Source organism: Balearica regulorum, chromosome 8, assembly GCF_011004875.1.
Source record: "Balearica regulorum gibbericeps isolate bBalReg1 chromosome 8, bBalReg1.pri, whole genome shotgun sequence".
NCBI classification, from domain to species: domain Eukaryota; kingdom Metazoa; phylum Chordata; class Aves; order Gruiformes; family Gruidae; genus Balearica; species Balearica regulorum.
Window position 1 is genome coordinate 5,401,692 of NC_046191.1, and position 10,486 is coordinate 5,412,177.

General features: G+C 39.8%; 1 protein-coding gene across 18 annotated transcripts in view; it reads left to right on the forward strand.

Annotated features, from left to right (window-relative positions):
- Positions 1-4,218, forward strand: part of DAB1 (DAB adaptor protein 1) — a 467,469-nt gene extending 463,251 nt beyond the window's left edge. For 8 of the 18 annotated variants that reach the window (XM_075759288.1, XM_075759286.1, XM_075759294.1 and 5 more), the window contains one exon: positions 2,365-4,218. Coding sequence is in view for 13 of the 18 variants with exons in the window: in XM_075759294.1 (XP_075615409.1) it covers positions 2,365-2,409 (45 nt within the window). In the remaining 5 variants the exon portion in view is untranslated. Of the gene's footprint in view, positions 1-2,110 lie in introns of all 18 variants that reach the window. The other 10 variants (XM_075759281.1, XM_075759284.1, XM_075759282.1 and 7 more) reach the window with 5 other exon arrangements.
- Positions 4,219-10,486: the final 6,268 nt, after the last annotated feature.

Below are 10,486 nucleotides of genomic sequence, written 5' to 3' on the forward strand. Positions count from 1 at the left end.
ACCCCTGCCTGGCATTGTGAGAGAAGCCATCCGTGAAGTCAACAGCACTTGACTCTCCTTTTGCCTCTTTTCTGTCCCTTTCTGCTCTCTTTCGCTCTCTCGAGTATCATTATCACTACTTTACAGGTCCCATTTGCAATGTTGGGCTACAGGCAAGGTGCACTGCTTGAATTATCTCAAAATAATATTAGAAAACAAATCTCAGTCATTGAGAAGAAAAATTTGGCTGAGTAGATTGCAGGCAATTACTGCAATTAATTTCTCATTTAGGCATCTGATGGGGGAAATCAGCTAAAAGGAAGACGTAAAAGAACACGTTTCATTCAAAATGCTCTGGTCTACTGGAAGAAAAATTATTCGAATCAGTGAGAAATGCAGACCTTTGCCACATGAAGTGTATGTTCAGATAAATGCTGAGGACGAATAAAAGAAATTTCTACTTCTATAGGCTGCCTCGTGCGTTGTTGAAAGTGCTGATGGCCGATGATGAACTCCTCATCCTCTTCCAAGGGCGTCAAGTTCAGTGACACCTTAGGACACCTGTTACTTAAGCACATCTGCATATCTTAAAGATATTTGAGGACAGCTCTAACAAGCACGCTTGACATTTTGAAAAGCTCTTTTTTCCCCTGAAGGCATTTGAAAAACTGACATCTTTTGTTCCAAAGGGATGTTCTCCCTCCCTCCCCTTTTCTTCTCCTCCTTCCTTTTCGCTTCCCTTTGCAATCACCTCAGGTTCAACAAATGCCTGAAGAATGGCCTGGTGTGTGTCAGGTCCCACATTAATTAGTACAGATTTTCTCTGAACTAGCTGTGATAGATCATTCTGCCAGCTTCGTGTCTGCAGTACATGAAAATTGGCATAGGTAGACTTAACACACAGTATGTGAAAAGCAGTTATTTACTCTCAGTCATCTCTTCTGATTACCTTTGGTTTTTCAAGGTCACAAAATATATTTGCTTCTTGCTGGGGATAATTTCAGCAGCCTTTATTTAATCATTCCAAAGGATTTCTCTCATCTTCTTGTAATACTCGTCGTGTACTCAGGGCTCCATGTAGGTGGGAGATGGGGAAACAGAGTCTCTGCAAGCTCCAGCAATGTAGTCATTTTGAGGAATAAGAGACAACTTGTCTTGGCATAGAGGAAGAAAAGTCGTATTTTGGATTTGTTGTGTTGCTCTTCATTTAACACAAGATGCACAGTGAGGCGGGACAGGGCACTGGGACGGGGCACAGCCGGGGGGGAACTGGTCAGGCACCCTGGGCACCGAGTCAGTTTTTCTCATCAGCGGCATCGTTTTTATAAGCCGTGATTAAAATCCTGTGCCCATCCCCTGCTAGATGTTTCTGTGTTGCGCAGCGCCCAGCGATTTGCCAGCCTTCAGAGGTTTTTTTGCTCAAAGTCAGCTTCTGCTGATGCTGCTGTAACACGAGTTGATTCTAACTTGGTTAAATTCAACGTCGAGGCATGGTATTTGAATATTTATCAAACTGTGGAGAGTTAATGCAGTATGGCATTAATTAGCCTTTCTGCCTGTCTTGTTCTTTTTTTAGATGTCATTCTTAGTTTAATAAATTAGTTTCTGGAAATGAAGTAGAATGGATTCCAGGGTCCACGGATGGTTTGCTTCCCACTGCAGCCAAGATGAACGTAGTATTAAGAAAGCACAGGGCGTCAGCTATGAAGCAACACTGAAGAACATGGCAGCTTTTCCCCCAGCCCCTACATCCAGGAAATTCCCAAGAAAGTATCTGTTAGCAAATCGACATGCTTTCCTCCCAGCTTTAACGATCGTACTGATGGTTGTACAGACTCCTAATCAAACTGCACAGAGCTGGCTTTCCTCACTCTTCATAGGCAGCTCATATAATTATTTCAAATCCCATCACAGCCTCATTAGCTCAGCTTTCAGCGGCGGTTTCTGTTTGCAAGTGCTTTTCTCCGTGAGTTGTGTAAAAGCCTCAGCTACGTTCTGCTGTTATGCTGCTGGGGGGGTCTCAGCCAGGTACAAGTAACAGTGTTTTACGCCAGCTACATCTCTGGCTTGTAAACTTCAAAACATCTAGTCGTATAAATATCATTTCATTTCTTCATGTGTCTATGCCCAGCAATACCTCCTGAGGATTGGTGCACGGCCGGTACGGGAAGAGGAAATTGATAGTAAGCATTCATTTTCTGAAATAACGTCACGTTTTCTTCGCAATTCAGCCGGGGTGCTGCGATCACTCGAGGCAGCACAGAAAACAAACACTTCCTTTGGGTTTTGACTCACGAGGTATTGCTGTTCTCAAGCAGATGTTCTAAAAATGTTCTAAAAACTGTCTGGAGACATCTCTGCTTATTTTATTTTTGTTATCCCCAGGAAGCAGAACCTCTCTACGCCCAGATCAACAGACCTAAGAAATAGCATTGTACGGGCTTGTGGTGCTCCAAGACTCAAACGAAACCCAACAACCTGGCAGGCCTTTGGCTTTCATGCTTTATTCCAATTGATTTTGTCTGACAAGGAGACATGATTGCCCTCCTGGACTGGCTCTACAAGTGTTCCTGACCTTTTTTTTTTTTCCTTTTTTCTTTTTTTTTTTTTTGGCAACCGATGGCAGATTCCTATGGCAGCACAAAATAAAAACTCTCCCTGCTTATCATACCACGAGTCCAGCCCCGTCCCCACACGTCATGGGTATCCAGACTAGGAAACCTTACTCCTCGGTCTTCTTTTAAACATTTGTTCTCTTCTGTATGCCACATATAAATAATGAGCGTCTGAAATTTATTGAGTATTAGACATTCTTTTTCTTTTGAGCAAAAAGCAGAGTCTGTATGTAGCAGTGGCATTATCATTCAACAGCCTTCTGGGCACAAGTCGGCACTTTTTATGTCATGATGACATGTTTTTCATCATCATTTACATCAGGCTGATCCTGACTTTTTTTTTTTTCCCCCTGCGTAGGCATATTTAAACAAAAAAAAAGTACTGATAGTTTCTTTTTTTTTTTTTTTTATTTCTTATTCTGTAGTTTTGTATGAGTGACAGATCTAACAGCAAAACGCCTCCTGCGAAAATGATTCCTAACTTGAAACCACGGAATAAAACTCGGTTGTTTATCCGTCCTGACTGGAAAAGTTGCCAAATGGACCTTTAAGTTCTAGCGCATCATGAGGAAGAAATGCTGCTTTTCTGTTTGAATACTCATGTTGTGGGTAGAGAAAAGGACATCGAGTCCCACTGAGGAAAGAAGAAAGAGTCAGTATTTCCTAGGAAACTCTAAACAAAGTGCAGAAAAGGAATATTTTTATTTCTTCAATATCTTGCTGCTGTAATGCTATGCAGACAAGTGTTTTCTTCTCTGTGTGCCATTTTTGATGAAAAAAAAAATCATTTGCCAAATAATACTGGTATGATTCTGGTTTAGGAATTTGGACGAAGCGGACTTTACAGATGGGACAAGGATGGCATGGATTTTGGAATAACAAACTGATTCTGTGATCAAATTGTTCATCTTTATCACTTTTTGTACATCAGAAAAATCAAATGGGATTTTTATTTTATAACTTGAAAAAAATCTTACTGTTAAACTCTTTAAATGTTTAAGGGGAAATGGCTTTAAGGAGTTCGAATGAAAATTGCCAGGTTTTTTGTAAATATAAATGTTATGAAAATTCTTTTACTAATGCCATTACACAGTAGAGAAGGTAGCAAGTTGCAGTGCTTGGGAGGTGTGGCAAACCCAATTTGTGGTTCTCACATCACGTACGTTTTTTCACATGCTTACGATAATGGGCTGAAGCTCAAGTGCGTTTGCCAAAAGCAGTCAGCTTGTCAGCGACTAGTGAATTTAATGGGAACACATGATTTTATGATCTAGTTTTCACACGGACATACTCCACTTACAAGAAATCACATTTCATTGACATTCCTTTGCGATTCCAGAACCTCTGCATAGAAGTCATCAAACTGTTTACACACAGAACAAAAGAATTTAAAACGTCCTTTTTTTACATTTATGAAGCAAAAGTGCAGTGTTTGGGTTCATATGTTTAGCACATGATTTTCATAAAGAAGCTATATATTTTTGCCCTACAGAGAATTGTTATACAGGTCAAATGTGTTTTCCTGATGTTCCTATGCAGTTACAGTATATTGAATTTAGTGGTTTAACACTAAAAAGAAAAAAAAAAAAGAAAAAAAAAAGAAAAAATAGAAAAAGGAAAAAAAGGTTAAATCAAATGATTAATCAGTTTTTAGGGTTATTGTGCAGATTTTGTTTTGAAATTGACACATTAGGATTTACATTTTTGTCATGATTAAAATAGGCCTGGAGTTACAAATATTTTACTTTCTTTCATCTCTATTATAAGCTAAAAATGGTTTAGACGACAGAATAACTGGGGTGGCGATTGTTGATATGTACAACCAAATCTCACAACATGATTCCAGTCTTTTATTTTGAATTAGAGAAATTAGAGAAATGTGCGTTACAGAATGTATGTGAATGAAAAATTAGCTGTGAATAGACCTAATGAACCTGCAGAGAAGAGAACTTTTATCCCCGTTCACGGTCATTTGATGCTTATTCCTTAGTCATGTGCAAACAGCTTTGTAGCAAATCTTATTTTCCCATCAGAAGAAAGATGAAGTTTTCTTACTGGAGAAGATAAATTAAAACTTGGCGGATTGAGTGTTTCAGGATTAAAAGCAGAGGTAAAAGCGTTTCTGAAGGACATTTCTTTAAGAGTATTTTCCTAATTTGCACGGTGGTGCTACTTTCTTCCTCAGTGGCTCTTTTTGGGTTTTCTCCTACATATGGAACCACGAAGACAATTTTGGTTCATCATAGACATTTGAGGTTTAGTATCTTCAGTGCATTTCCAGTTATGGGGTAAAACGTTGAAAGATAAAGAAGAGATTTATGTCTCAGAGGATCCATTGACATCGTGTTTGTAGGAAGCAGATCATTTACGAATAGGTGCCGAGGAAATGAGGCTGGGATTTTAGTGTCTCATGAGAGACAGCTGGACCATCACTGTGGACCTTTGTCTTACCTTTACCAACGCTCACAAATAAAAACAAATTCTGAATCGTCTTGACATACGATTAGATCGTCCTTGTCATGGTTGAGATGCTGAGTTGAGAGGACTGGAATGCCTCTGCACCGTACCAGTATTGTAGATAACTAAAATATCCAGCTTGTGCAATTGTTTAATTCCTCATCCTTCACTAGCACTAAATTCGTCACTTTAAATTTGAAAACCAGGGAATCCCACCAGCCATCCTGTTATCATCCCCTGTAGGTTCTTGATCTTTACCTGTCATGAAAATATATTTTGATAGAGCGTAGTCATCCAAGTGTCTGATGAAACTTTTCATCTAATAACGTACTGGGCACCTTCTTTGCAAAAATGTTTACTTCGTGGTTTTCATTCATTTTTATTTCTGCATTCTGACACATATTTTTTTAATAAAGATGAGAAAGATAAAATGACTGTTGCAGTACATTTCTAAACCTACTTTAACTTTACCTCAAATAATGACCATTTGTTAACATATACGGACACATTATTTTTAACTTTATGTATAATGCATTCAGCAACAACAAAAAAACCCAACAAATTTTTAGAAAATTTCCATTAATTTCTGTAACACACCATGTAATACTGTTATGAATAAAAACATTAAAAAAAAAGGTGTCATTTCAGTAAGTTTGTTTCATAGCTTTTGCTCTTCTGTGATAATTCTGACATTCTTACAGTGCAAGGTGGGTGTCTGTCATGACCAGTATTTTTGACAGTGGAAATATCTGGGAAAGGAGAAGAGAAGTGCCTCAATTTGGGGAATAGCTAATCTTAACCATTCGAAGTGTTGCTTATCTTGCAAATACTTAACTTGCTGCTTTTAATTGCTGCCTCCCCGTTTACGTCCTCTTTTTGGATATTTTAGGATGAGCATCCCAAACCAGTAGGTGTTGGGATGTACAAGAACACCTTCCTGGGAGACACCACGCTGTGCGATGCTGCCAAAGCTTTGTGACTTAAGAAGCTCTAGTTAATTTTGCTCACATTTTCCTCTTCAAGTAAGATTTAAAAGGAAAAATGTGCATTTAAACATGACATTTTTGGAAGTAAAAAGCCCCAAACTTTCCAGTACTATGTGCAGAATTGAGAGCAAAGCCTTGATCCAGCAAACCACGTCAATGATACCATCTTCTGTTTCAGTGGGACCTTTCTGCTGGTTGGGTCGATGCGTAGGGTAGGCTGAAGTGTTTTGCTGGTGTGAAACTCATGATGCCACATGCAAAATAAAGTTGTTCGATATTCAGAGGTACTGAGTGCTGGATCTCAGTTGAGAGAAGGAGTAGTGCCATTCTTTGCCAAGCGAGTAATGCCAATATGCAGGATACCACGTCGAAATGTAAGGGTAATGTGCGTGTACAGGAGGAGGCATGTTTGCACGTATATTTTATTGTACTTCTTCTTGCTGTCCCATCCCTTTTTCATCCACCAGAAATGTCCAGTAGGTCATGCTGAAGCATTCATTGCCTTTGTCAATGAACATTGTTGAAATACCTGGATCCCACCTCAGAATAAAGGTCATTCGGTTGTGATGAAAACATGCTAGTGGTAATGTCGTTTTGAGTTTGTATGCAGCTGACTGTACTCAGATGTCCTTGGAAGGAGAAACGTGATCTGTTTTGTTTTCAACGAGCTATGAAACATCAAAGTGAAATAAAACTAAGCATGGTTTCAAACTAAAATGTGTTTTTACAATGTAGGCCAAATCTAGTCTTGATATTCATCTGGTACCCCCACAGAGAAGTTGGTTTATGTTGAAGAATCAGAAAAATTGCCTCAAGTTGCACACTTGCTATGAGGACTCATTTTAAGAATTCAGAATGAGCAGGTTTGAGATTCAGTCCAGTGATGGTGAGGAATCTTGAGGAAGGAAGGGCCAGGCTGCGTGTTGGCATTGTTCAGAAGGGGGAAAAAATCCGATTCTGACTGTGCTGTGTCAATGTACTACGTTACGTTAAGATTACTGTAAGTTGGGTGCACTAGAAGTCTCTAGATTGTATATGAGAGTATCCAGCTCAAACATGACTAGTTCAAGAAGTGTTCCCAATTTAACTAATGCTAATTAAGGCCATGATCTCCTGCAGTAATGAGAATTTATTTAGCAAACAGTTTGCAGAATCAACCTGCGGTTTTACTCAAGTGAGGACTCTACAGACAGATCTCTCTTTTCCATGTCAGTGACTTCTGGGAAAGCAATTGATTGTATACACGGGGAATATGCAATTTTAATTTGTTTACGTTTGATTAAAGGCAACGTTCTCTGTGCTTTAATCATTACGCAGTGACAGTTGCTGCAACAGGTAAGCTAACCTCTTTCTTCCTTTTTCTAGGTTGCGATACATATTTCCATGCACCGTTTCCTTTTTGCTTTCTTTTCTTTATAAGCAACTCATCTCCTGTCAGGTTCAAATTTATTAGTTTTCTGGCAAATACCGGTCTCAATCACAAGAATATAATTTCAAAGAAAGGGGATATCTGCTGGCAGTTTTCTACAGAGGTTTGAATCCAGTGGTCTCTCTAAGCCAACATGGGAAGCACACAGTGGTGAATGAACAAAGTGAAAGTCCTTACAGCAACCAGAAAATGTGGGTTTAGGGCAAACGTGAGTCATCTGCACATGTACGCGTGGCTTCTGGTTCTGCTCCGGTACGTGAAATCGGTGGGACTCGCCCCCTGTTCCTGGCTGTGGTCTGATGTTTATTACTGCAACAGGCAGGATCTGTAGGAGTGTTTCTGTCAACCCCGTTGTGATGAGGTCTTCCACAAGTTGGTCTTCTCGTACTGATTTGCTTTTCAGGATCAGCCCCATTAAAAGCCTTTTTTTTTTTTTTTTTTAAATACCAAAGGTAAAGCAGAGAGCTGGCATGGGGAAGGAAAAAGGGTGGTTTTTTTCTTGCTTTGCTTGCTGTCTGAAAGTGTGGGGAAACTGAATTATACATTTCAGCATGACAGTGAGGAATATGGGGAGATATCCTGATACGATTTCCTGATTACCTGTAACATTGCCTGTCTCTTTCTAAAATTATCCTACTGGAGGCAGGAAATATCAGGTCTATTAGTGAAACGACTCTCCAGCTATTAGTTTTTAGAGCTTTAAATAGTCTTATCTCAATGGATATGTTTGCCCTGTGGCTCATCTATCACCCCTAAAATGTTTTATCAGCACCTGAAAAATCTCAATAAGAAGAATAGCCTCAAATGTTACCCGTTCAAGGGGCTTTCAGATACACAATGTATTTTTTTTTAAAAAAAAGGTCTTTTAAGATCTGATATTGCTGGCTTTTCAACCCCATTTCACAGCTCCCGCAACACCACTTCTATAAATACTCCTGGCCAGCGAGGAAAGGAAATCACAATAGATTAAAAGAAAACCAGGTTAACGGGCAGCAAATCAATGTCCATTCAGTCCCAGACATTTGTGAAAATAAAGGATTATGAAGAATTATTGCCAGGTACTAGCAGTGGGAAGACCTTTTGTGGCATCTTTGTCTTCTTTAACAGATAGTTATTAGGGGTCTGAGAAAAGCTCTCAGCGTCAGAAGCCAGTTGTGTTAGAAATAAGCAGAAGTTACAATGCTATATGATGTTGCATTTTTTTTATAAATTTTGTGCTGTTTGACAGATTGAGATTATGAATGTCCTTTTTTTTTTTTTCTTGAAAAAAATGCTGTTTCTGGTTTGAAAATGAGTTTGTGTCTTAACCTTGAGTTCTAACGGAGAGGAGATAGAGGCAAGGAACGTGGCGTGGTGGGTTGTTCTTTGTCTACTCATTGCTGCAGCCCCTGCCTTAATGTCTTCACAGGACCTTAGAATCAGCTTTTGAAGTAGATGAACCTGTGCCCAGTTTGGACTGAGTCACTCTGAGGCATCATTTTTAGCGAATGAAAAGGCAGAAGAGGAGAATTAAGCTCAACAAGGTAAATTTTTAATATCTAGGGCTTTTCAGATACCAGCCTCAGCACCAGAAAATTACTATATTGGTAGCAAAAATGGCGATGCAACAGAATCTATTGTAGTTATCATCTGAAAACATTCCTTAGGGTTTCTTGTAAACTTTACCATATATTTGCCACCTTACGTTCTTCACCATTAAAATTGGTGGGAGAGCCTCCTCTTACCTTTTAACGAGCCAGTTGCGTTCTTCTGCAGAAGGAAATACGTTATGAGTTGTGAAGCAGGGAATGAAAAGTTTGGGTCAGAGAAGAAGAAAAACTCTTTTTGAAAAGTGCACTATATCGGTGCCACAAACAGCTGCTTGCTGGCTCCAGTCTAACATTTCCCAGGGAGAGCCTTTCATCTCTGATGTGTTTCAGTTTTCCTTTGGACAGGAAACTGCTATTTAAAAAAAAAAAAAAAAAAAAAATCAGCTTTGGTGAAACTGTACAGGTTTTATTTACAGGGAGTAAGGGTTCACAAACTTAGGTTGGCGTTATGAACTCTGCAAAGGATGTGTTACACTTGAAAGCTCGGTGTTCATGATGGGAACTTGGTGCAGCTTCATTTTCAGGTGTGATGAAACCCACGTCCAGTGACTTACAGCCTTGTTAGCGCTAAGTGCTTTGGGATTTCAAAACGGCTCAGCAGACACCAACTGCTATTACAGTCAGCGACAAAGAAGGATCAAGACCGGGGAAAGAGGACGTGGACGGTGTTACAAGGTGACATTCCTACTGATCATGGACCCACTAAGTCCCAAACTGCAAGGAAGTGGAAAGCGAGCTGTGGTTGTTGTGAATTATACTTGTTAGACCTGCCTGTAGTGAAACCAGGTTATAAGTTACGTGGCAAACCCAATTTTGCTTTTCAGTTCTCTCTAAAAAGTATCTTAATGTGTAGGAAACTCTGTCTCTTGGGTCCCAGCTGCCATTTTAACCCAACTTCTTTCTGCTAATTGAGGAGCAAGCATGGTCACCAGTAAGATGTGTGGTGAGAGGCAGCAGAACAGGAGCAGGTTGCTTTGAGATCTTCACACGCCGGGATCACTGTCGTGGTTCGCAGTTAAATCTAGAGGGTGTTCTGTGCGTATAATTCTTGGCTTCTCTTTTGCTGCTAGTGAAATACTGGATGAGTACTGCATTTCTCAACCAGCAAAGGTCCTGCGTATGAAGAGAGGGGGTTTTGTCATGTACAAATGATTAACAGCGAAATCAATTGTGTCAAAGGTTGAGCAAGCTGTATCGCATAGGCACGTCTTGGGTTTAGTCTGGGGCAAAGGCATTTGAAGCAAAAAAGGCAAACAAAAAGCTTTGCACAGCCTAAGCCATCTTTCCTAACAGTTTGTCCTCCGTGTCCGGAGATGAAAGGCCAGTTAGTCGCTGATCTGTTCCGTAACATTGGGTTAAAACACCAGCTGCCTGAAACAGTCTTTTTATATGATGCAAATTCCTACAAGGAATCAGTTATTGTGCTTCTCT